At 36.3% G+C, this 27,473-nt stretch overlaps 1 protein-coding gene across 1 annotated transcript in view; it reads left to right on the forward strand.

Moving 5' to 3' along the window:
• The window catches only part of MALRD1 (MAM and LDL receptor class A domain containing 1), a 555,525-nt gene that overhangs the window by 432,877 nt on the left and 95,175 nt on the right, over positions 1-27,473 (forward strand). The window contains exons 35-37 of the mRNA XM_061435952.1: positions 6,347-6,610; positions 16,048-16,173; positions 23,525-23,591. Of these exons, the coding sequence (XP_061291936.1) occupies positions 6,347-6,610; positions 16,048-16,173; positions 23,525-23,591 (457 nt within the window). The remainder of the gene's footprint in view (positions 1-6,346; positions 6,611-16,047; positions 16,174-23,524; positions 23,592-27,473) is intronic.

Consider the following 27,473-nt stretch of genomic DNA (forward strand, 5'->3'; position numbering starts at 1 on the left):
TGATTTCCTTTAGGATGGACTGGTTTGATCTCCTTGCAATCCAAGGGACTCTCAAGAGTCTTTTCCAACACCACAGTTCAAAAGCATCAATTCTTCAGAACTCAGCTTTCTTTATAATCCAACTCTCACATCCATATATGACTACTGGAAAAACCATAGCTTTGACTAGATGGACCTTTGTTGGTAAAGTAATGTATCTGCTTTTTAATAGGCTGTTTAAGTTTGTCATAGCTTTTCTTCCAAGGAGCAAGCATCTTTTAATTTCATGGCTGCGGTTGCCATCTGTATGTCTGTGCATATCTGTATGTCTGTATCAATTTTGAACTTGTCTCTCCTATCTTTTTCAATTTCAATAATTGTTACTCTTTTTCTTGATTTCTGTGTCATGTAGATATATGGTCTCTTCTCAAATGTAAAACAAATTTAATTTCTAGTATTCTTCTATCTTTATTTTAGCCTTAGCTTTAACTAGCTCTGCCATTCACTCTGAAAATAATTATCACTTTCCATATGGCATCTCTTTTGAAATACTTAGCAGCTTCTATTGGCTTGGCCAAAAAATTTGTTCAGATTTTTCATATGATGTTATTGAAAAACCTGAACAGACTTTTTGGTCAACCCAAAACTTTGGACTCACCTTTTGCAAACTTTTAAATTTCCTTTATTTTTGTTTACTGTGTTAGACTTTTGACATTTCTATATAGCCTTTCTAACCACCCACCCAAGTTCTCCTGATTCATCACTCATTCCAGCGCTCCCCATACTGCTCTGTTTATGTCAGGCTCTTCTATCTTCTTTAGTTCAACCTGAAGTCACATTCCATCTTTCTAGGAATATTTAAACTATTAAATATTGAAATGATATAAAAAGATAAAAATGATTCTTTTATGACTCCACATTAAAGCTAAGTATTTTTAATTGAAAAAGAAATATTTTTATACTTTATGAAGTGATTTGCAAAGATATAAAAATTAAATTTTAATTCAAAATGATCTGAAATCAAGAGTTCTGCAGAATTCAGGTTAAAACTTTATCATCTGCTTCCCCTCTTGTAGCTTCCTGTAACATTTTTGAATGTTGTTAATGAAGTATTGGCCAAAGACAAAGAATTACCAATTTATAACTGGCTATCATATTTTACATAAGCATTTTACCATTTATGTCATTGAGTATGGCAAGATTTGGCAAAAGCTTAATTCCTGCTCTTTAAAACTAAAGTTCCCCTGTGCATATTTTTTCTTTCCCTCCAAAACAGGCAATCAATTTTGCTTTCACTAAACATATTAATCATAAAGATCAAAATCCATGAGATTTTCCTTGGGCACTTTTAGACTTTTATTGAATTTACATGAAATTCATGAGAATGCTACACTGTATTTCACTGTAAATCATCAGTATGAAATGTTTTTGCTTTATATTGTTTATAATGTTTATTGCTCTAAAAAAAGGTATTTCAGCTACTACCCAAACTAAGTGAACAATGACACTGAACATCATTTTAGGAGAACAAAGAAATATCCATAGTGTTAGAAATTGTACCTGTCTACATAGCACAATATGAAGTGGAATGTGGTAATGAGAGGAATGTCTTTGATTCCTGGGAATGCAAAAGTTAGTTAACAATGCCTTCTATCAACTCCAGCCTGCAAAGAGTAGTAAAATTCACTCAATCGTGTCCAGCTCTTTGCAACCTCATGGACTGTGAATCAGTTGCAAACCACAATGTGAGATACCCTTGGTTTTTGAACCCAACATGCTTTAGACTTGTGATCTATTTGAGAAACATGCCCCTAAAGCTAAGATGATATAATATGTGTGTGAGTGTATGTGTGTACAATTGTACTAAGTCTTCACGGTATCAGGTCTTCACAATTCCCCTAATCAGATACAGCTTGAGAAATGTTGGCTGAACAGCAATAAGAACACCTGTAAGTTAAAGATTGAATCACATTGTCAAAATGAATCCACATTTTCTTGCACTGTCTTTCTTTCCACTTTCTCTCTCTGCCCCTGTCACAGTCACCAACATTCCTGATGTCCCTCAATCTCTCTTTCTTACCTTTCATCCTTCCTATTCTCACTTTACTCTTTGAGGTTTATTTCAGTTGACTTTCTGGATGTCGGTTTTCTTTTGCTCTGGTTGTACTTTTGTTGTTCAGTTGCTCATCCATGCCCAACTCTTTGCAACCCTGTGGACTACAGCGTGCCAGCCTTCCCTGTCCTCTGCCATCTCCTGGAGTTTGCTCAAATTCATGTCCATTGAGTTAGTGATGCTGTCTAGCCATCTCATCCTCAGTCACCTCCTTCTCCTCCTGCCCTCAATCTTTCCCAGCATCAGGATCTTTTCCAATTGGGGCTCTTTAATTCCTCTTCACTTTTGTGCCATTAGAGTGGTATCATCTGTATATCTGAGGTTGTTGATATTTTCCTGGCACTCTTGATTCCAGCTTGTAAGTCATCCATTGCCTTTTCTGATCATGCTACATTCCCTCAAAGTAACTCTCACACGTAATGAACAATCATGTCCATGTTCAAGGAGGCAAAGTTGGGTTCAGTTCACTTCAGTTCAGTCACTCAGTCATGTCTGACTCTTTGCGACCCCATAAATCGCAGCACACCAGGCCTCCCTGTCCATCACCAACCCCCAGAGTTCACTCAGACTCACGTCCATCGAGTCAGTGATGCCATCCAGTCATCTCATCCTCTGTCGTCCCCTTCTCCTCCTGCCCCCAATCCCTTCCAGCATCAGAGTCTTTTTCCAATGAGTCAACTCTTCGCATGAGGTGGACAAAGTACTGGAATTTCAGCTTTAGCATCATTCCTTCCAAAGAAATCCCAGGGCTTATCTCCTTCAGAATGGACTGGTTGGATCTCCTTGCAGCCCAAGGGAATCTCAAGAGTCTTCTCCAATACCACAGTTTTTCAAAAGCATCAATTCTTCGGCGCTCAGCCTTCTTCACAGTCCAACTCTCACATCCATACATGACCACAGGAAAAACCATAGCCTTGACTAGATGGACCTTTGTAGGCAAAGTAATGTCTCTGCTTTTGAATATGCTATCTAGGTTGGTCATAACTTTCCTTCCAAGGAGTGAGTGTCTTTTAATTTCATGGCTGCAGTCACCATCTGCAGTGATTTTGGAGCCCCAAAAATAAAGTCTGACGCTATTTCCACTGTTTCCCCATCTATTTCCCATGAAGTGATGGGACCGGATGCCATGATCTTCGTTTTCTGAATGTTGAGCTTTAAGCCAACTTTTTCACTCTCCTCTTTCACTTTCATCAAGAGGCTTTTTAGTTACTCTTCACTTTCTGCCATAGGGTGGTGTCATCTGCAGATCTGAGGTTATTGATATTTCTCCTGGCAATCTTGATTCCAGCTTCTGCTTCTTCCCACCCAGCGTTTCTCATGATGTGCTCTGCATATAAGTTAAATAAGCAGGGTGACTGAAATGATGCCATTTCTCTTGTGCATTCACTGGCCCTGCACCTCAATTCTATTGGTTTTAAACAACTGACTAAGCAGCTCACTGGGCATGGGAAGAAATGGACCATGTGGCTTGACCAATGGACAGTATACTTACTTGCTGCTACTCCTGCTAAGTCGCTTCAGTCGTATCCGACTCTGTGCGACCCCATAGACGGAAGCCCACCAGGCCCAGCCGTCCCTGGGATTCTCTAGGCAAGAACACTGGAGTGGGTTGCCATTTCCTCCTCCAATGCATGAAAGTGAAAAGTGAAAGTGAAGTCACTCAGTCGTGTCTGACTCTTAGCGACCCCATGGACTGCAGCCTACCAGGCTCCTCTGTCCATGGGATTTTCCAGGCAAGAGTACTGGAGTGGGGTGCCATTGCCTTCTCCAATACTTACATAAGTACTGTGAATTTTAAATGCTGGATTTTAAAAGGAACTTAGAGAAACTAAAACACAGGAAATTTGAAAAGAAAAATATCAAACATGAGTCATAGGCTAGAATACCGATTCTGAGGGATATTGGTGCTGAGATGTACACACAGAATTTTATTTCTTAAAACAGTTTTTGGTTCACAGCAAAATGAGGTGAAAATTACAGAGAGTTTGTGTATACCTGTCTCCCCCATAATCAACCTTCCAGCACCATTGGTCAACTGTGACAACTGGAAAATTCTGCCAGGAACAGCCTCTGCAAGGGTGTGTGACTTGAGAGGGAAGATGCTAGAGGTAGACAGCTGTGGGCTATCATCTGGTAACCTCTCAGCAGTCGGGGGAATGAGGGCCTTGACCTTGCAAGAAAAATCTGGACAATACAAGACAGAGTCCACAGGAGACAATACAAACCTACCAGGCTTCCTGTAAAGAAGGACTTAGATCAAGTGAGTTTGAGTATCTTTTGATAGAAATGATTCTAGAATTTAACAGAATTGCTGTCTCCAAACAAGAGAGAAGTTTATTTGTGCATATCTTATCTAAGCAAAAATATAAAGGAAAGCACACATACTTCATTTTGAATAAGGCAAGAAGCTTGTGAAATACAGAAAATTACTTCCCTCGTGTTTTTTCCGAAAAGATTTATAGCTTAACTAAGTAATAGGTTAATTACTAAAATTAGTTCTAGGTTTTCTTCACATGCAAAAAGTTTATCCAGCTTTTTCAACCTTGAGCTGAGGTTCTACCTTGAGGGAAGTTTATAAAGATAAAAGTTTAGTCCATAAAATGTTTGAGAAAAAAAATGAAAGTAAGGCTGTCTGCCATTCCTGCAATGTGAGATTAATAAAAAGAATGAAGAGAAATTATTCATTTGACCATGGTTAAATATCAAAAGATATATATGCTATATATATATATATATATATATATTTATAAAAATTTAAATCCAATTTACTTTCTAAGTTTTCATTCAGAATGTTTCCATTGGAATACTGCAGTTGTATGCACTGCTGTATCTTAGATAATTAAATAAAAACATGATACAAACATCTCAGAGTCATACATGTTTCCCTCTCCACTTAAACATGCTTATTCTCATGAAAAAAAATTCCCTCAGATACATGACTTTCATCACAGGGTTCAAATTTAAATATGTTCTGAGTATATCACCACTACTGAGTGGGAGAGAAACTTTTAGATTTCATTTCTAAAATGAATTCACACCACCATTCTTATGTTTAAAACAAATCATTCTTACAAAATCCATAAATAATAGTTTTAAAATGTAACACAAAAAAAAGGTATTCCTGAACTGGTTCGCATTATTTCCTTTTTTTAAGAATTTTTTTTGACATGCACCATTTTTAAAGTCTTTATTGTCTCTGTTACTTTATTGCTTCTGTTTTACGTTTTGGTTTTTTGACCACAAGGCATGTGGGATCTTAGTTCCTTGATCAGGGATCAAATCCACATGCCTTATATTGGAAGGTGAAGTCTTAACCACTGGACCTCCAGGGAATTCCCAATCCCCATTACATGCTATTTTTTTCCCCTAAAATACTGATTAGCCCATTATCATATGTCCCAGAAATGATAAGAAGTAGAAAGACTGCTCCAAGAATAATGTTCCAGCAAATTAGTGCAATCCTGTATATTCACAGATACTCTCTGACCTCTAGAAACAGCAGCAAGTCAGCACTCTTCTCTCATGCTTTAAGTGTTGATTCAAACCATTGCTGTGGAACAGTTTCATGTGATAAAACTTCATTAAACTTACATTGTGTCTTTGGACACTAAAATTTTATAAGCCTCAGTATCCTTATATATAAAATGGGATTGTTGGGTATGAATCACATTATCTTGAAGAGTCTCACTAGTGTGATATCTTGGCTTAAGCTATGCTTTCATCTCTACTTCTGATACAACTGCACATATTGTACTTTTATTGAAGAGCGAAGAATAATGTGACAAAACCATAGCAGCCTCAATTTTGTGACTCAGTCCTCCCCAAGTTCTCAGGAGCCAAATTCCCCAAGCTGAAGTCACTGAGAAACAGTTAATAAGGACATAATGCCAATTTCCTTAAATGCTAAAATTATTAATGTAACCCTTCAAAGTGCCTAACTTACCATATAAAAGTGTTTTTACTCCTCCAAGAAAATCTGATGGTTGAATTTAAGAATATGAATCACAATTTCCTCTTTAATTGGAAAGTGTCATTTTTTAACAGTAATGATGCCCTTTATAAAAATGTTTCTGAGGTTAAGATAAGGTGTATTCTGTAATTATGTTGGCCTGTTATGTTAGAGTTCTTATTATTCCTAATAGAAAATTAATACTTAAATTAGCTAAATGTTTCATTGAAAATATCTTACAATGTTTCAGCACTGGACAGAGAGCTAACTCGCCTAATGTGAAAATGACTTGCTCTCTTTTTCAGGTCTTGTCACAGTACAGCCGTCACTGTGTGAAGCTGATCAGTTTTCTTGTATCTACGTTGTCCAGTGTGTCCCTCTTGCAGGGAAATGTAATGGACAGGAAGATTGCACAGATGGATCTGATGAAATGGATTGTCCTATCAGCCCCCTTCCCCAGCTCTGTGGTCAAACAGAATTCCAGTGCTCTACCCATGAGTGTATCCCGTCCCTCCTGCTTTGTGATGGAGTGCCTGACTGCTACTTTAATGAAGACGAATCTGGCTGCTGTGAGTTATTTTCATTCATTCAGTGTTCCAGGGAAGAAATGCTGTTTGGAAATGATAGAGCTTGACAGATAAAACAAAGTTCTCTAGAGTCTTAGCATGAGCATATCATCAATAACAAAGTTGTTTGTGCTATGTTGCTGAACAAAGTGTACAGTCCTTGCTTAGCATTTCCGGAAACATTTTGTTTGTAGTCATACTAATCTCTGTTAGATGTGTCTCGTCTCCTTTTTATAGTTGCATCTGAATCATTCATATAGGGGATGCTCTTACACATCCATTAGTTTTTAAAATGTGTGTGGGGATGGATTAAAGACATGTAATTATAATTTCTTCCCCCTAAACATGTTCATGAAGATGGCACAAGCAAGTGGGGAAATATCCATTTTAGTGAATAAATGTAATTAGAGTTTAGACCTGGACCTTGATGGATGTTATGTCAGTAAGAGTCAATGCAGGATTTCCCTGGTGATACAATAGATAAAAAAGCTACTTGCCAGTGCAAGAGACATGGGTTCCATCCCTGGTCGAGGAAGATTCCACATGCCCCAGAGCAACTAAGTCTGTGTGCCGTAGTACTGAGCCTGTGCTGTGGATCCCGTGCTCTGTAACAATAGGAGGTGTGGTGAGGAGAAGCCCACGCGCAACTAGAGAGTAGCCCCCACTCGCCACAACTCGAGAAAGTCCACGTGCAGCAACAAAGACCTAGCCAGCCATAAACAAATACATTTTTTTAAAAAAGTTAATGCCAGAGTAAATCAGTGGGACATCTGGTTTGACCTCATCTTCATCACTTACTACCTGTACAATTTGGGGAAAGTCATTTGAGTCAGTCTCACAGCCCATGTTATGCCTGCCTTACAGAGCTATAAGAATTGGAGAGAATGCATGTAAAATTCTCGGTCCTGCATTCATCAACTTCTTTCTTTAGTGTTAATTAAGTAATTACACAAATTACACCAATCTCTAAGGTGAGCACATAATCATGGTGGAGTCAAGGCACCACTAGCATTTTATTTAATTATTTTTTGTCTGGTTTCAGGTAATATCACACTGTATATGAGCTGCAGTGATAGAGCTCCATAAGCCACATGCTAGTGGCCACTTTTTCTGGAGCAGTAAAGTTTGGAATGTAACTGTAAGATGAGGGTATTGGAAAAAAAATAGAAGGCTATTTCAGTGCCCCATTTTGCGTGAGCATCCAGAATTATGATATCTATTGCAAAAGGCATGAAGATGAATGAAGTAAAGTAAGACAGTTTTTGAATGTTTTTTTGTGTGTGTTTAAAGGTCTTAGCTTTAAATCAGTGAATCTCTTTTCCTTGGCTTTCTATTTCCCTGTTATTTCCTACATGTATATTCTTTCTATAGTAAAGTCAGTTTGTGAGGTCATATAATATTGTCTTAGAGGCAAGTAAGAGGCAAATAGAGGCAAATGAGGAAAAGGAAGCCAAGATACTTATCCCTGTTCTGATCAAGGCTCTAATGGAATTTGGCTGTTAGAAATCAGATTAAGTTAAGGAATTCCCTGGTGGTCCAGTGATTATTAATGGGCACTTTCACTCCTATAGCTGCAGGTTCCATCCCTGGTTGGGGAACTAAGATCCCACAAGCCTCGTGGCTTGGCCAAATTTAAAAAAATAAAAATAAAAAAGAAATCAGATTAAGCTCAATACAGTCATATGGTATTTGACTTCAAATAACAGTGCTATTTAAAGAGAAGCATAGGAAGATACTGTATTCTTATACTTTTAGACATATGTTAGAAAATTGGTATTTGATGAGATAGTAATATATGGAATTCTGCTCCTAAAGGGAAATAAGTGTACATTAGGAACAGATGGTACTGTGAAAGATTGCTCTTCTCCATCTCTAAAATATTTATTGAGTTATGGCTCTGTAGGGAAAATTGCATGAAAATATATTGTGGACAAAATGCTAGAGTAATAATTACAGGATTGTCATCTGATGGTGACAATTTACTAAAAAATTGAAAGCATAACAGTTTTTCTTTTTTTTTTACGGACTCTTTTTTTATTTAGAATGGCATTTTATAAACTGCCATTCATTCATTCACAAACCTTCATTCAGTTCAGTTCAGTCGCTCAGTTGTGTCCGACTCTTTGTGACCCCATAAACCGCAGCAGGCCAGGCCTCCCTGTCCATCACCAACTCCGGGAGTCCACCCAAATCCATATCCATTGAGAGTCGGTGATGCCATCCAACCATCTCTTCCTCTGTCGTCCCCCTTTCCTCCTGCCCTCAATCTTTCCCAGCATCAGGGTCTTTTCCAATGAGTCAGCTCTTCGCATCAGGTAGCCAAAGTATTGGAGCTTCAGCTTGAACATTAGTCCTTCCAATGAACACCCAGGACTGGTCTCCTTTAGGATGGACTGGTTGGATCTCCTTGCAGTCCAAGGGACTCTCAAGAGTCTTCTCCAACACCACAGTTCAAAAGCATCAATTCTTTGGCACTCAGCTTTCTTCACAGTCCAACTCATATCCATACATGACTACTGGAAAAACCATAGTCTTGACTAGACGGACCTTAAGGATGTAATTTATGCCACACATTGTATTGGGCATTGATGATCCAATGGACATGACTCGATACAAGCTCAGGTTGTTAGATACATTCTATATTAGTGAAGGAGAGTAGTAAATGATAGTTGGGATACCATGTGGTAAGTTCTGTGAGAGATAACCAAAGTGTTATTGAATAACATAGGGTACTCCCTAATTATGGTGCCAGAGTGTCTAAATTTTAACATGAAAAGTGATTGCAGAGCCAAATTTGGAAAGACAGACAGTCATTAGGCAATTTGAAATGCTTGATTTCAGTGAGAATGTTCCAAGAATAGAGGAGAAGTTGTTTGATTGAAGAATGTTTCGTATAACTAGAGTCTGTGGTGAAAAACGTAGAAATAAGTTGGGAGAGATAAGTAGGGACTAGGTCTTGAAGAGTCCACCCTATCATGCCAGTGATAAGTGTTTAAGTGGTACATGGAATGGATTGGAATGAGGATGGGTGCTTGGTTAGGAGATGTCACACATGAAATAGTAAGAGGTTGATTAGGTTAATGGTATGGTGCAGAGTATGAATAGATTTAAGAGATATTCAAGTGAAGAGCAGGAGAAAGAAATCAATAATAGTTTCCAAATTTCTGATCTAGGCAACAAGACAGCTAATCTGCCATTTCTTGAGCTGGGAAAAATAGGAAGAGAAGGACCTTTTAGGGTAGGAAAGTGCCTTCACCTTTAAACATGTTTTATTTATGTTATCTCTGGCATACCCACATGGAAACATTCAGAATATGTTTTGAAATGGCTGTGTGGAGCTCAGGAATGAGCTCAAGGAAGATATATAAAGATACAAAGCTATTAGCATACAATGATTCAGATTGTGGCTGTAAATGAGATAATAGAGGAAAAAGATAAGGGGATAGACAGAATCCTAAGGAACATCTAACGGATAGTTTTTAAAAAAAAATCAAAAGACAGGGAGATGTGGTCATAGACATAGGAGGGCAACCAAAAGAGGATGATGATCTTAAATCAAAGGTAGAAATCTATGTATCAGAGGGTATGCACAGGTTCAGATGTTTCTGTGAGATCACATAAAATTAGGAGTAAAAATTTTTAGACTGGGAAAAGGCTAAAGTAGTTGCTGTGATCCTGGAGAGGTAACACCCTGTGGAGTGGGAGGACAGAATTGTGACATCAGCCTTTTGTGGAGAAGATGAGAAATCATAGAGGGAAGCCAGCTGTAGAAAACCCCTTCAAGAAGGTGGCATTGAGACTGGAATATAGGACAAAATAAGAGGTTTGGTTGATTGTTTGTTTGTTTTGTGAGACTTGCATGTTTTTAAGCATTGTAGGAACAGAATTCTGAAAAGTTTGAAATTTTATACAGGAAAATCGATACCAATTGATATTTAAAAGTCTTTTATTTTTACAAAAATACATGTTTAGTGATCAGAATGCTTAAACAGAGCATATGGTGTGTCCAACATTTAAAAATAATTCATATTTAACCATGTATTTCCATTGATACCATATTTTCTATAAAAGTGTCACTTATGTTAGTGATACTTTTGTTTGACCAAAAATATCCAATTTGTTAAAGTAAGTGGAAAAAAATAAATATGGTTTAATGATATGGGAAAATGACCCCAAACTAGAAACATTCTTCTCATTGATATTCCTCTGATAGAAATCTATTCGTCATGAAGATTTTTATTTCATCAGATGTTTCAGTCAGTGTCCTGACAAGAAATAGATGGCATGTTGATGTTGTGCAATTTTCGACTATTTTAATAAAGGAATTATTTATTAGGGAAGTAATATGCATAGGAAAACCACAAGGAGGTCTTTTGTCACCCACAGAACAAAGGATGAGAGAGGTTCTAGAGAGATTCTCCTAGAATCAAGGAGAGCTACTTGATAAAGGATGTGGCATTTGTAATGGGAGCAGCTAACCATTGGTAATCTCACAGTCTCTTCCTCTGCATTAACCTCCCACTGGTGGTACCCATCAATCAAACCCAATCAAAGCAAAAGATAAAGAAAGATGTTCTGCCTCCTGGGGCCCAGAGCAAGGAGAAAAGATGGAGATGGATCAAGAGATGTACATGGATGCTCTCTATCAGTAAGAGAGATAACTGTGACCAGTAGATGGGGAGGTGAATAGTTTTACTGCTATCTAACTTTAATTGATGGGCTTCCCAGGTGATGCTAGTGGCAAAGAATCCACCTGCCAATGAAGGAAATGCAAGAGATGTGGGTTCAATCTCTGGGTTGGGAAGATCCTCTGGAGGAGGGCATGGCAACCCACTTAAATATTTTTGCCTGGAAAATCCCATGGACAGAGGAGCCTGGCAGACTACAGTCCACAGGGTTGTAAAAGGTTGGCCACAGCTGAGCAACTGAGCACACACAACTTTTTTATTTATGTTCCAGAAGTAGTTGATGTATTTTATGAAGTTAAGTGCCACTTCTGAAAATTAGGAGTGGGGTTGTGCTCCTAAGACTTGTAGACCAACCTTTATCAACAGTTTTATTGGGGCCTTTCAATTGGTTGCTTCTCTGATAGCTCAGTTGGTAAAGAATCTGCCTGCAGTGAGGAGATCCTGGTTCGATTCCTGGGTCAGGAAGATCCCTGGAGAAGGGATAGGCTCCCCACTCCAGTATTCTTGGGCTTCCATTGTGACTCAGCTGGTAAAGAATCCACCTGCAATGGAGGAGACCTGGGTTCAATCCCTGGGTTGGGAAGATCCCCTGGAGGAGGGAAAGATTACCCTCTCCAGAATTCTGGCCTGGAGAATTCCATGGACTGTATAGTTCATGGGGTCACAAAGAGTCTCACACAATTGAGCGGCTTTCCCTTTCAATTTGTTAGCTATGATCTCAGCACCCTATGTATAAAGATTACCCTTTGTATTTGACAGCTTCTTACAAAGGTATTCCTCAGTTTATTCAACATGAAAATCATAGTGGTTAAGTCTGTTTTACAGAGGTATTCAAGAATTAAATGAATTAATGTGGCAAATTGAATAATATAAGCATTATTATCCTTTCCACATTAAATTGTCTTTATAGTTTTATTAAAATTATTTAAGCTGCTAAGATATTTTAATAAGAGTACTGATTGGTTTTGTTCAGGGACAAAGTACATATCCATCCTGCTTCATGCGAGGTGTGCGTTTGCCTTGAAGGGCTTGCCGCCTTCATTCTCGTGGCACAAAACCATAGCTCCTCTAATGCTGGAAATGTTAATCTGCTACATATATGACCTTTCATTTTAATAGTAAATAAATACACAGCCATAGTCATATATGCTTTACTTTTGTGTGTATTTCTTATGTAGCAGATATAATCTTCAAAGGAGATATTACTTTACAGAAGTAACTTTGGTGAGACATCATTCAACAGCTGTTTATTTTTGATGTATCATCTACCTAAGCGAATGAGCTAAAAGCCATAAAATGCACTGATACTTAGTCTATTTTGGTTAGAAAGAGTATGAACCTCTAGGGTGGTGACAGATTGAAATAAATATTTTTATAGCTGTGAAACCATAATGTTTGAAAGATAATGTGGCAAAAGTTGATATTGTCCAAGGAAACAGTTTGAAGCCTGATTTTCCTATAAATTTTATTTATAGCTTATTTGGACTAATTTTGGAAAATGTTTCGTTGTATGTGTATTAATAATGGATAAAAAGAAAGTAAGGATTCCGTTTTCCTCCTTTCAGTCCTTTGCTGTGTAGATGTTGATAAGTATTCATTACATATGTAAAAGTCGGTTTTCCACCTACTTTTAAAACGCAATTTTAATATGTATTCATTAACTTTAATACTATATCATTTAAAATACCATAGAAACTAAGATTTTAGTTTCTAATTTTATTAAGTGAAAGGCCAATTTTAAATTATCTAAACTAAATTTTCTATAAAAAGAAGAGAGAAAAATATCCTACAAATTGAAGCCATGTGTTTTCTTATATATATTTTATGTCTTTCAATGCTACTTGGGCTATGGTTGAACATTTATATCATTTACAAGTTAGAACTTTTCATTGTACAATAAACTTGAAACTAAGCTCTCAGTCATACTGAAAACTGGGTTAAAGAATATGAATTGGATTAGTGTTTCTGAGATAAGAAGGGTCCAAACTAATGCTCTACAAGTAGATAAGCACCATCATCTTTGTATACAAATTTCAACACATTATTTAATACCTTAAAACTGTCCTCTTGTATGATCTCTCAGCTCCTAGCAATGCAAAACAATGATAAAATGCATATGCATACATTGCCGTTGTTCAGTTGCTCGGTTGTGTCTGACTTTTTGAGACCCCATGGATGGCAGCACACCAGGTTTTTCTGTCCTTCACAAGCTTGCGGAGTTTGCTCAATCTCGTGTCCATTGAGTCAATGATGCCATCCAACCATCTCATCATCTATCCCCCACTTCTCCTCCTGCCCTCAATCTTTCCCAGCATCAGAGTCTTTTCCAATGAGTTATCTCTCCGCATTAGGTGTCCAAAGTATTGGAGCTTCAGCATCAGTCCTTCCAATGAATCTTCAGGGTTGATTCCCTTTAGAATTGACTATCTGATCTCCTTGCAGTCCAAGGGTCTCTCAAGTATCTTCTCCAGCACCACAGTTTGAAAGCATCAATTCATCAGCTCTCAGTCTTCTTTGTGGTCCAACTCTCGCATCTGTACATGCCTACCGGCAAAACCATAGCTTTGACCATGGGGACCTTTGTCGTATACATATATACATGGGTATACTGATGCATGTTTTTAGTCACACATTCATATTTTTTAACTTATTTTGGTTTGCTCTGGGTTCTTGCTAGTGGTCTACTCTCCAGTTGCCATGAACTGGCCTCTCATTGTGGCAGCTTCTCTCGTTGTGAAGCACAGGCTGTAGGCATGTGTGCTTCAGTAAATGTGGCTTGTGGGCTCTAGAGACACAATCCTTTTTTTTTTTTTTTAATTTTTACAAACCTCTTCATCTTATAAGAGTTGGAAAATTATTCTGTTTCTCAGTTTGCTTGATTTGGAATATTATTTATTTTGTCAATGTATACCCTAAAATTATTTTACCCTTTGGAAAAGCTTAAAGAGCTTTTTCCCTAGCTTTTTCTCCTAGCACTTTAGCCATTTCTACAGTCTGGTTTCAGCCTTTGGTTTTAGATTTGTCTCTCATACCTCTTCACAGAAATTCTCCAGCCTAGACAAACTGCCTTACTTACTGTTCCAATATCAAAAGTATTGATTCCCAATCTGTAGATTTGATTCCCACTCTGCTAAATGGATTTTCTCTGAAAGCATTAAAATGTAAAGAATATCTCAAGACTCTATTCCTACTTGGCCCCTTTACAGACTTCTCTATACTAAAGGAATCTCTTGTTTCTGTCATACTTACCTATACCAATGCTTTTCTAGCTAAGCCTGGCCTTATGACATTTCCCATATTTACTTTGAAACATTAATCATTCTTATATTGTTATCTTCATTTTGTTGCTCCATATGTTTTGATTACTGTTTTCAAAATCTCTTTCCTGCACTTACCAGTGGAAGTGCAAAGTATAATGTCTTACTTACAGTAAGGTAGCTCAATATTATTTATTGGTGGGAATTAATGTTCTAGCAGGAAGAATCACTCAATGAAGAGTATCACTTGAATTTTTTGATCCAGCAGTTTTAGTCAATGAAAATATATACTCTTAAAAACATTTTTATGTCCTACTTGACAGTAAATGGTGATAGGCAGTTCTCAAACTAAACTTGTCAATAACCTTTGATCAATAACCTACAATTCAAACAAACAACTCCTTCCAACCCATAAATATACTTAAAAAAATTGTGACATAACTGAAAAAAATCTATGCAAACGCATACATGGGGAAATTTACTCCTTAGTATTCTAAAACTATCAATTTAGCTTGAAAAATTTGAGGTTAACTGTCTTTGTTCTAGTAGATCATATTCATAGATCAGTCTTCTATAAATTTTTGGCAGCAGTTTTGGGTTAAAATATTCATATAAAGGATACAAGAATACAGTTTCAGGACTAAGAGTAGCATCCGAGGAAGGTCAAGTACTTTGCAGGACTAGATTGCCATTGAGCTGTCAGTAGTCTTGATGGGCATCCATAAAGGCAGTTTTCTGAAATAGCCAAAGTCTTATGCACAAGACTTATGCTTGCCCCTTGAAATCAAGCCAGCAGGAGACTCTGAAAGTAGTAAAATGCCTACATCATGCATTGACAGTGCTATCAAGGCATGTAGTCACAGTACCTTGGGCTGCAGTGACCTTCACCATCACCCAGATCTAACAGATATCCAGTGACTACCCATGGCTTATGACCCAGGTGGAAATGGATGAACATTCAAACAAGTTACAGTCTCTGCTAATTCAATAGCACATAATGTAGAGATGTTAGGGGAGCAACAGAAGAACAAACAGAGATCTGCCTTGATATTAAAGTTGACTAGTCTAACATCAATTCAGACCATAAAACATACACAAAGCATTTTATACATACATACGTGAATAATACTACATGATGCACACAGCTGGACGATGATTGTATTGATAGTTTTTTGAGGACGTTTTAGTAAATTGACGTTTTCTTAATTAAGAACTCTATAGTTTAAAAATAAGGCTAGAACAAGGAACTCTGATCAGTATTCTGTGGCAGCCCGGAGGCGAGGGGACTGTGAGGGAGAATGGATATAGAAATATGGACGGCTGAGTCCCCGTGCTGTTCACCTGTTATTACCACAATCGACTGTACTCCAATACAGAATAGATTCTTAAAAATTTTTTAAATAATAAGGCTCGAGAAATGAAGGATAAAACAAATTGGCTTATATTATTAGAAGAAATCCATTTTTTAAGTGATTATTATTGTTCTTTTCTTCAGCCGACAAGAGCTGTTCTCATGGAGCTTTGACATGCTCCCCTTCTAACAGCTGTATCCCACTGCACAAGCGCTGTGATGGTTTTGCTGACTGCATGGATTTCCAACCTGATGAATCCAGCTGCTTAGGTAACTATCCACTGAAATATTCTTTGCAATATGAGTCAGTAACTTCACCTGTGCACAATAAAAATATTAAAACTTGAAATTCTAAATAACGGCAAACAGGATAATTACATTTCTGTTATTGGCTTAGTGGCAGGAAGAATGTTAATGTTATTTTGCTACATTTATAGAAATGCACAATATATAATACAATGAACTCATTCATATTCTATTTTAAAATGTTCACAAAATAAAAATAAAACAATTTTAATTTAATATAACTTACATTATTCGCATTTAATAATCTCCTCTATACAAATTGCTAGTTTCTATAATAACCCTACATAATCTAATCTTATATAACCCCTACATAATCTAATATGTTATTAATATTTTTAATTGTGCATTTTTCTCACCTCTTCCTAAGAACTCCCTATTTTCATGATCTAGTCATGCTTAAAAATCAATTTATGAAACTTTAGACTAGCTTTTAAATGTTTTTCTTTCTTCTGACCTCAGAATATTTTTAAGAACTGATAATGTGTTTTTGTGATTATACTTCTATCAAAACTGCTTTAATAGCCTCTAATTTGTTGTAGCATATTGTTAACATCTCTCCTGAGTAACTGAATTTTTATTTCATGCAGGGATATGTAAAATAAAAGATAGAGGCAATGTAAATGTCACAACTAAAAGATAATATGAACTGGTGATAAAAGATATATTCAATCACATTTAATAAATAAACCAGGGATATTTCATATCAAAACTAGGACAGAATATATTCTTTGTATCTTTAAAGATAGAAAAACATTATGAGATAAGCAACAAAGGCAAGATATTTAAAATCAAATCATAGTGCAAAAATATTTTTTATGCTGCTAAAAATGAGTTCTTGCACAGCACTGAATTTTAGCATGAAGGGAAATCGAGAAGTGGGCAAATCTGATCCCATAAAATATGCAAAGATGAATGCTCTTTGACTTTATATCTCTACTAGGCATGCTTATACATCAGATCAGATATCCAAAAGGAAGTGTTCTTATTCTCTGAAGACAATAAGAATGGTATTAATGAAATAAGTCCATTCTTTGAACTTATGAAGATACAGCACTTATGTCCAGTACTCATATTTATCTATATAAAACTGAGATTTTTTTTTCAAGATAGTCCTATCTAAGAACAAGTATGTTGCAACATGTTGCAGTTCACTGTCTACTTTGACATATTCTGTCTTTTAAAATACGTTCAGGAAAACAGAAGACCTGTCATTCATACTGTATGATGGACAATCTGTAGATAATATTATAGTACACATTTTTGTTGTCTGTCATTTCAGTCACTCAACAATTCACTTAGTTCATTTACAAAGTATAAGTCATATTGCCACAGCTGTTGGGTTAGAATGAAATAAAGAACTAGTGAAACAGTTTTCATAAAAAAGATTCATATTATGTATTCTCTTATTTATATTTTATGCCTTTTAGTTTGTCAATCAAGTATGATAAAGTTAATGTTTCTGTTTTTAAGAATGCCTTTATACCTCATCTATGCTAAAATGTGTCCATGCATATTATACCTTCCTCTTTTCAAACATCATATTCTCTTAAGGTCAGCATTTCATAGACTTTTATGAGCCCAATCTTACAGCATCCAATAATTCTCCCAGTGGTCACACAACAGATGGTGAGCAGCTGGTCTCCCCTCACCTCAAGGTTTAAGTCATTAACCAGAACATCAAGCTCAGGCACTGCATGAGTGTTGCAGGTTAAGTATATTTCAATGAGTCCTATTTGTTCCCAAGTTACACTAAAAAGGAATATTATTTTCAAGTTTTGGTTGCGTAGGCAACAGAAAATTATTAAACAGAATATGTCTGAGTTAATTTACATTGAAAGTCTTTTTCCAGTCATTTGCAGTAGTAGAGTTACTAAAGATTATGTTAAAGTGATACTGTAATTATGATAATCATTATTTAAAGGAGAATTAGGGAAAGGCACACAAAATATACAGTTATCAGACGAGATAGTATTAATTTAATATTTGAACAACAATAATAATAGTATAGCTTAATAAAGTTTCAGAGGTTCTGAAAACCAAACCAAAATATAACACAAAAATGTCTCATACAAGTACTTGTGAAGCTTTATCAAGTTTCTGAAATGCACTTAATCCCTCCTGCTGTCCCTGAGCTGGGATTTCAAGATAAAGAAAAGTCTCTGCCCACTAGGAATTTAGTTTGCTGCACAATTTTCTGGTGAACTCTTATAATCTATAGAGCTTCTGAAACTACATACAGTGTGCTGTGTATATGTATGTTTAATCCATGGCACTGCCTAAATATCACATAATATCAAGACACAAGGGGTGGTAGAAATTCTAAACTGAACAACAAATTATTTGACATTTTTAGACTAACAGGATTTAGAACTAGAGGACCAAAATTTAGTTAAACATTTGGTGTTCCCTTGCTGTTAACTTAAGCAAATTATACTATTAACCAGTTTCTTCCTCTGTGAAAAAAAAAAAGAAGAAGAAGATAAGTATGGGATATAGGGATATAGCACTTAATGCTGTGAGGATTAAATGAAGTAACATCAATAAAATTCTTGGGACTCTTGCTGTATGTCTCTGATAGAGCAGGTCTTCTGCAAATGGTAGTGAGATGGTGATCTTGATGATAGAAGGAAAATAAGAGAATTAGGGAGAGCAGTGGTAATAGAAATTAAGTTCCATGGTAAACTCAAAGAACCCCCAAATAGGACTTCCCTTATGGTCCAGTGGCCAAGACTCCATGCTCCCAAAGCAGAGGACTCAAGTTTGATTCCTGGTTAGGGAACTAGATCCCACATGCCCCAATTAAGGATCCGGCATGCCGCAACGAAGATTGAAGATCCTGTGTGTGGCAACTAAGACCCACGAGAGCCAGATAAAGAAATAAATTGTATCATTAAAAAAAAATAACACCAAATATGGAGAAATGGATGAGAACAGTCATTTAATACTTTATTCATACCATTCACTGCTATAAAAACGTTCAGTTCAGTCACTCAGTCATGTCCGACTCTTTGTGATCCCATGGACTGCAGCACACCAGGCTTCTCTGTCCATCACCAACTCCTGGAGTTTGCTTGAACCCACGTCCATTGAGTCGGTGATGCCATCCATCCATCTCATCCTCTGTGGTCCTGTTCTCCTCCTGCCTTCAATCTTTCCCAGCATCAGGGTCCTTTCCAATGAGTCAGTTCTTCGCATCAGTTGGCCAAAGTATTGGAACTTCAGCATCAGTCCTTCTAATTTATCCTCCCAGAAATCCTATAAAAGAAGGTCATCTTCATTTTAAACATAAAGAACTTTATACCTGAAATACCTAACCCAACAACAATCCATAAATCATTAACTAAGTCATGTATCAAAAAGGGAAAACCAGGACTTACGTGATTGTCAGTCTTCCCTATAGTCCACCAAAGAATAGTCATCACTATAGTTTCCATGCAACTGAGAAGGGAAAAAAATATATAAATGAAATATAAATATAAAGACATATGATTATATTATATATAAATATTATATAAAGTGAAAAGTGAAAGTGAAAGTCAGTCATGTCTCACTCTTTGGGACCCCATGGGCTGTACAGTCCATGGAATTCTCCAGGCCAGAATACTAGAGTGGGTCTCCGAGGAATCTTCCCAACCCAGGGATTGGACCCAGGTCTCCCACATGGCAGGTGGATTCTGTACTAGCTGAGCCACCAGGGAAGCCCAAATATTATATACAGATATATTACATATGCATATTTTATAAATATATGTGTAAAAATATTTTATATAAATATATATTTGTGTGTGTGCCTAATTGCAGATTATTTAGATTTAAGCTCAAAAGCTGAAACTCCAGTACTTTGGCCAGCTCATGTAAAGAGTTGACTCATTGGAAAAGACTCTGATGCTGGGAGGGATTGCGGGAAGGAGGAGAAGGGGACAATACAGGATGAGATGGCTGGATGGCATCACCGACTCGATGGACGTGAGTTTGAGTGAACTCCGGAAGTTGGTGATGGACAGGGAGGCCTGGCGTGCTACGATTCATGGGGTCGCAAAGACTAGGACATGACTGAGCAACTGAACTGAACTGAAGCTTAAAAGTTACTTTTGTTTTTGTACTCATCACTTATCCAACTTATATGTGTTTTCTGCTTATCCAAAGTCATGCGTGAGAGTGAGATTGAATGTGAATCCTTTCCAGAATGGTATTTCCACATAGGTAACAGTGAGTTGTACAGGCTTCCAGACACATGGTTATGATAAACAACTCAAGAGGGTACAAGGCAGTGAGATATTTGTGTTGCTAATTCTAACATCCAGCTTATGGATTTCTAGCTCCGAACTATTCATTTATCTACTAAATATTTTTTGTATCTTCATTACTATCTGGTGTCCATGTTTTTCCCCATTTCACTCTCTTCTCTCTGCTGTAAATTGTTTTGAATAAATTAAAAATGAAATTGCTTGTACTATTTCTGCCCATTATCTTTATAAAGAACTTGGTTTTAAGGCCAAAACTTAGAAAAACTTCTCACAGAGATAATCTAGAAATCTTTGTTCACCCAGACACGGGGATTCACTCTTTATTGCAGCCGATGCCTGTGTTCTTTCTGCTGTGCTCCACTCTCTTGTGCAAGAAAATACATATTTAGATTCCCACAAAGTCATTCTGATGTAAAGCAAGCATCAAAGCAAATTTTAATAACTCTAGAAAAAAATCTGCAGCTGTGTATTATATGTTGATACTGTGGAGTATCAGACATTCTATTTTTTTTTACTATTAAAACACAGCTCTTACTTGAGGAAGATTAAAATTGTACCTAAGACAAAAAATAATAATAAAATGGTTTAACTAACAAGGTATATATCTATTTATTCTCTATCAAATTGATGGGTGTTTTTCGTCAGACCAGCTAATTTCTTATTTATGAAGGAAATTTCACATCTGCTCTGTTCAGGCAAGTCTGCCTTCAATGCCTGAGGGGGGCAGATCTTTATGCTCATTTCCAGCCCTGCACTTTCCTCTTGAAGTTACACAGGAGGATGTGGGGAAGGCAAGACAGGAAATATATCCCTGGAAAAGCAAGACACTTGAAAGTTTTGAAATGAAATGTATACCAAACACATGGTATATTTCAAGTTTGTTCCCAGAAGGCAACCTTTCTTCTTCCCTGTTTTCTTCTTTTCTAACGCCTCTACCAGCCCCTTCTGGACTTTCAGTGACTGACCTGACAATCTGACTCTTTAGACTCACGGTTTCCTTCATTGGATAATACCTACATAATGTCTCTATTTCTCCTCTTTACTTTTCTGCTATGCCTCATGAACATCAACCTTCCTCTGCCCAAGTAAATAAATGGTTTCTCTATCTGTGTTAGTATTTCACCTTTCTTCAGACCTACAAATCTACCCACTAAATACTTCCATTTGGATGTCCCTTAGGCACCTAAAACACAGCATCATCATTCCCTTTAAAATCTTCCTTCCCCATAAATTCCACAACTCAAGGAATCAAGCCATCAAGTAGCCCAGTAGGAAATTTGAATATCATCCTTGACTTTCCCAAAATGTTTCAGTCCCAATATTTAAATATCTCATAAATCCCCACAACTCTGAATGTTTCCATTCCATCTCTTTCATTCAGGCATTCCTGGATTGTGACATACACCCAGATTTTTCGCTTTTGCCCTTCTGTTGACTGTAAACTCTGTAGCCAGAATTATCTTTCTAAAGCATAAGCCATACCACTTCCCTTCTTAAGATCGTAGCTTCTTATGATAAAGTTTAAACTCACTGAGCCCAGATAATCTGGTCCCTGTGTGTCTATAACCTTCTCTCATACTTTGTATTATCAACAACCCAGTCTGGTGGAACATCCCTCAGTTTCTCAAATACATCACAATCTCTTCTCAGACCATTGTGTCTTTATGTTTACACACACACACACACACACACACACACACACACACACACACCCCTATCCAAATAAAAGCTCTTCTGGAGCTTTTCCTTGTTGGTCAAATTTGACTTAGATTCTCTCCTTGGTGTCCCCATTACCCTTGTTACATTCATTACAAAGTAGATTACTTTTAATGCCATATTTTAATTCCCTAGTAACTTTTTACATCCTCTATGAAGCTGGAAGGTCAATGAGAGCAGAGACTGTGCCTATATAATTTTTAGATCAACATTTCTTAAACACATATTATGATCCTGATGTTCTATTAACATTCTCAACAGCCCTATGGGATAGGTACTATTATTAAGCCTGTTTAACAGGGATAAACCTGAGGCACAGAGAGATTAACTACCTTGCTGTGAATCACACAGCTAATAGCCTGAGCTGAGATTTCAACTCAGGTGGTCTGGCTCCAGTACCCTCAGCCTTAACAGCTATGTGAGCAGGGAAATGGGCAAGTTGCAATGGATTGGGATCGTGTAGTGACAATACAAGGAGACAGGGTAAAGGAAAGAGCTGAAATCACTAACCACTTCTTTTTTTATTGGAGTATAATTGCTTTACACTGTTGTATTAGTTTCTGCTGGACAGCAATGTGAATCAGCTATTATGCATACATATATCCCCCCTGAGTCTCCCACCCCCAGCCCCCAGCCCGTCCCTCTAGGTTATCACAGAGCACACCGGCTAAAGCTCTGCTATACAGAAGCCTCCCACTAGCTACCTGTCTTACACATCGTAGTGTATTTGGGAGAGCAACACTAACCTCTTCTGCATGAAACTATTTAGCTTCTTTTTAACTTATAAACAAACCATCTTTGAAAATAAATGTTCATGCTAACCTAGAACTCAGGAATGATACAAGCAGCAAACTAAGCAGATTCAGGGCGGTGAGGATCCATTTGAGCTGCGTTGACATCTGTCACAAACATGGAGGGTAGGACAAGAGTCTGCGTATGAGTGACACTTTATCAAAATGACAGTCACCCATGCAAAGCATTTATCTGCCATGATATAGTGACTGGTGTGTGGAACTGAAGAAATGTTTCAGTATAGAAAACGTTTCAGTATAATCACAAAGATGTCATACAGACCTTCTAAATAAGTAGATTGTACCTAATCTATGGGGAAAGAAAGTCTTAGGACCAAGCACAGGGCATGTATAAGGAATGAACACATCCAGAGCCATGGGGAGCATTGAACAAATTTTGGGGTACGGGAAAGTAGCCTAAACAAATTCTTGTGCTTTTAGATGGTAGGAAGCAATTTATTCTCCATGATTAGACTTAATGTCTTGATTAATAGTAATATGTCTTCCTTCTTCCTGATAATATTTATAATTAACTGTGGGTTTGGGGTTGCTTCTTTTTAGAGTGTCCAAGAGGTTACTGCAGAAATGGTGGGACTTGTGTGGTGGAGGAAAACGGTCCAGTGTGTCGGTAAGAATAATTGCCTTTTTAAATTTTTTTTAAACATTTATTATAGTCATCTTGTTTTTCTTGAGGTTGATCTAAGAGAACATAATGAACATGTGGTTATTAAGGTAAAAACAGTGAATAATGGCAGTATTAATATTTATCCATTTGAGTGTGAGAAAGGAATATTTGATATTTAGGAAAATATCAATGACTTCACATGATTTTATATCTCTCAACATTCATTTTATATTGTATGGGATATATAGTTTTAATAATATTCATTATTTCTTGTTTTTAATTTTTATATCAGGTTATAAAAAGATTTCATATAGGTATCGTCCTATTTCAGATAAACTTAGTGTCTATATTTCCTATCTCCCTTTTTATTTCATGGTCTATATTTTTCTTTTCTAACAAGACAAGAATGAAATTAATTCATAAGTAAAACCTTTTTCTGGTTTATTAAATGGATGTTTATGAGTAGATACAGTTAAGGTGCAGATAAGGAATACATTTGCATAGTTAAAGCAAAAATAATCAAAACAGTTCTTGTGATTTCTTCTGGGAATTATTTATATTGCCTATCAAAAAGATGGCTTAAATTTCTGTCTCTCACCCTTTCGGGAATATCATGCAAAACAGTTTCATAAATTCTAAAGGAAATGACACATATTCCATTATATTTGTGTTTATGATTTTTTATTCTAACAGACCAGTGTATATATTACTTTGCTTATTAGAGAAATGGTTTCAGGTTGACACTCAAGTCATAACAAAGCACACAAAAGTATTAATATCTGGAAAAACTCATTAATAGTTGTTTAAATTCTTATATCCTTCTGAGTCAACATTCATATTTTAGAAAAATTCATTTATCACTTTATAAGAAAGCAAACATGTCTACCAAGGAGAACAACAAAAATTTTTATGATGAAATACTACACTATTTTAACATTGTTGAAACAGAAATATTAATGTGTTTCTCAAAAGTTTTTGACTCTCAGATTCACTACATAATTTAACTCACAACATCTTAGGAAAATTATGCTTTTCCCTGTATCAGTTTCCATGGAAATTAGTTTTCTGCAAATTATGACTTCATGGAAATACAGGATACATATTACTAATTTCTAAAAATCTTGTGGAAGAAATTGAGAATGATGGCATAAATATTTATTGATCATCATCTGAGTGGGTAATGTTTAGTGTCAACTGTTTACAATAAGGAGGTTCCAGTTTTTCTCTTTTCTAACCCTGATGGTTAGACAAAAGCTCCCAAATGTAGTTAGTCTCAGCTGAGCAAGCAAAGACTTTGCGTTCTTGGCAACATCCTCGTGTACTTAAATAAACTTTAAAAATTGAAATCCAGATGGTGATGTTTGAAACTTGTTTCTCTCAAGTGAGGAAACTCTGATGTGGGGGGAGAAGATATGACGAGAGGACTGAGAGAGAGCTAGACTAAAGAAAGGAAACTTATGCAGCAAAATGTATTGAGTTGGCCCAAAACTTTGTTCAGATTTTTCATAAGATCTTATGGAAAAAACCCGCATGAAGTTTTTGGTCAATGCAACATAAAGGAATTCACTAACTAGAAAGCCAATGAAGTATTTTATTATGTTACTTTTCATAATAAATAATACTTTTCAAATAGCTAGCTAACTGTAATTACCATCAATATAAACAACTGGTCTGAGGGCTATCTGCTCCATAGGGGTGAAAAATATGACTTTTAAACATTTTTTTTGTAGTATAATATGGTAGCCTTTTCATTCAAATTTTTATTTCTTTAAATCGTGAACTTCAGAAGTGACACATGTATTGTACTAAAGTTTTTTAAAAGCATAAAATAGTGTATGAGGCAAAAGTAGAAATCCCAACACCTAAATCCTCCTCTTGAGTAGTATGGCTTATATCCACATGGCTTTCTTTTCACACACACACACAAGCACACATTTATTTCTTACAGAAATGTGAATTACACTTTACAATACACTTTGTACTGTGTATGTGTGTTTTATTTGTAATCTTCTCATGAAAACTCATGCTGTTCTTCCACATCAGTCAACATAGCTCTAGATCTACCACTTACTGGCTGTGTATTATTGGGTGAATCCATTAATCTGACTGTTTTAGCTTCTTCTTTGTTAAAATGGAGAAAATAAGTGCACTCATACAGCCTCCTAGAGCCATTAAGAGATTTAAAGGGGTTAATATACGTAAGACATTCTGCACAAAGCCTGACACATAAGACGTTATAGGAATGCTACCCATTATTATTACTATGCCACTATTTTATACTGTGTAGTATATAGTATTCAATATATGGGCTTGTCATCATTTATTAACCCCATTAATCCTATTACTAGTTGTTTGGTTCTTAAGTATTTTGTTTCACAGTTATCTTGCAATACCCATCCTTTGACTTATTCTTGTACATTTCCTTATTTTAAGCATAATGTGTCTTTCTGTAATGCCAAATAACAACTTAAATTATTTCTGATGGCACTTAGTGCCAGATTCATTTCCAGTTAAATTTAGAATCCAGTTCATTTGTCACATACAGGTATTCATTTTTGGATATAAGGTTAAATGAAGACAGCTCTAGAATACAGTTTTAGAGTAACTCTAGGGTACTGTGGAAAGGTGTTGGCTTTATATCAAGCCCCATTCTCTCATTCCCAAGAGTGGGAATTCATTGTCATTCTCACCCAAAGAAATAAGGACAGAAGTCCAAAGCCCATCTCTCATTCAGGCCACTGTGGATACAAGAATTTCATGGTTTCCTGAGGAAACTTGTCAGAAAAGCCTTTGAACTTCCTCTTGGAATCTGTGAGAAAGGACCTTCAGGTTTAACCTACAATCCCAGAGGAAAGAGACTGTATAAGGTCATTCGTATTGCTAGGAGCTTGTAATTATTCCCAAGATCAGAAGCTACAAGGTGAACCATGGTTTCCCATTACTGAGAAACACTAGTAGCTTGGCATGTTCAATGACTTAGGAAGCAAACCATGAGCCAAAAGATGTAAATTATTCTTCACCTGAGGAGGCTTGATTATTATATTATTTCAGTATACCAACATGTTTATTAGAAAAAAGAGTGAGCTGTGTAATATAAATTCCAAGTTAATATGGAGGGCAGGAAAGAAGTTACAAGGAAGAAAAGAAAATCAAGTTAGCCAGGCTAAGAGAGAGAAATAGGAAACAGCATTAAATTTAAAGTATTTATACAATTACATACATATACGGAAGTTTACTATATACATATTTATTTCATATATTTTTTATTGTATGAACATTATATGTTATATTTTTATTTCACATATATTTAATTTTAAACAAAAATATATTTAGAAGAAGAACTGAAAAAAGGCAAGAAAAAAATGATTTGACAAATGAATAAAAAAATACACAGTGGTAACTTTAATATCAAAACCCCACAAAATTATAGTATAAGCACATTTTTAAAAGATTACATTGCTAAATTAAAATGATGCACTCTCAAAGTTACAACAGACAAAAATCCCTATGTAGCAAATGACCTAGTAACAAAATACAGAAAGCAGCAGTTTCTAGATACCCAAAAGGAAAAAAAAAAAAAAAAAAATAGAAGGATGACAAAGAAAATAAACACCTTTTTGGAAATTTTGAATACCATTTCTAGGAAGCCCTTAGGTTAGAAATGCATTTTAACCTGGAATTTTAAAGACAATAAAAATGATAATTTCTCTTTTCTCATCTTCTCTCTGTGGCAGTATGTGAGAGTGAATTACCGCTTTTCTTTATCTGGTTTCTGAGATATCACTGGCCATCACTCTCACTTTGCTTTACTAGTTCCTTCTCCTTCTTGTAATACTGGAGTGCTCCAATACTCAGGGCTTGAAATTCTTCTCTTTTCTGCCTACT

This window comes from Bos javanicus, chromosome 13, assembly GCF_032452875.1.
Source record: "Bos javanicus breed banteng chromosome 13, ARS-OSU_banteng_1.0, whole genome shotgun sequence".
Classification (NCBI taxonomy): domain Eukaryota; kingdom Metazoa; phylum Chordata; class Mammalia; order Artiodactyla; family Bovidae; genus Bos; species Bos javanicus.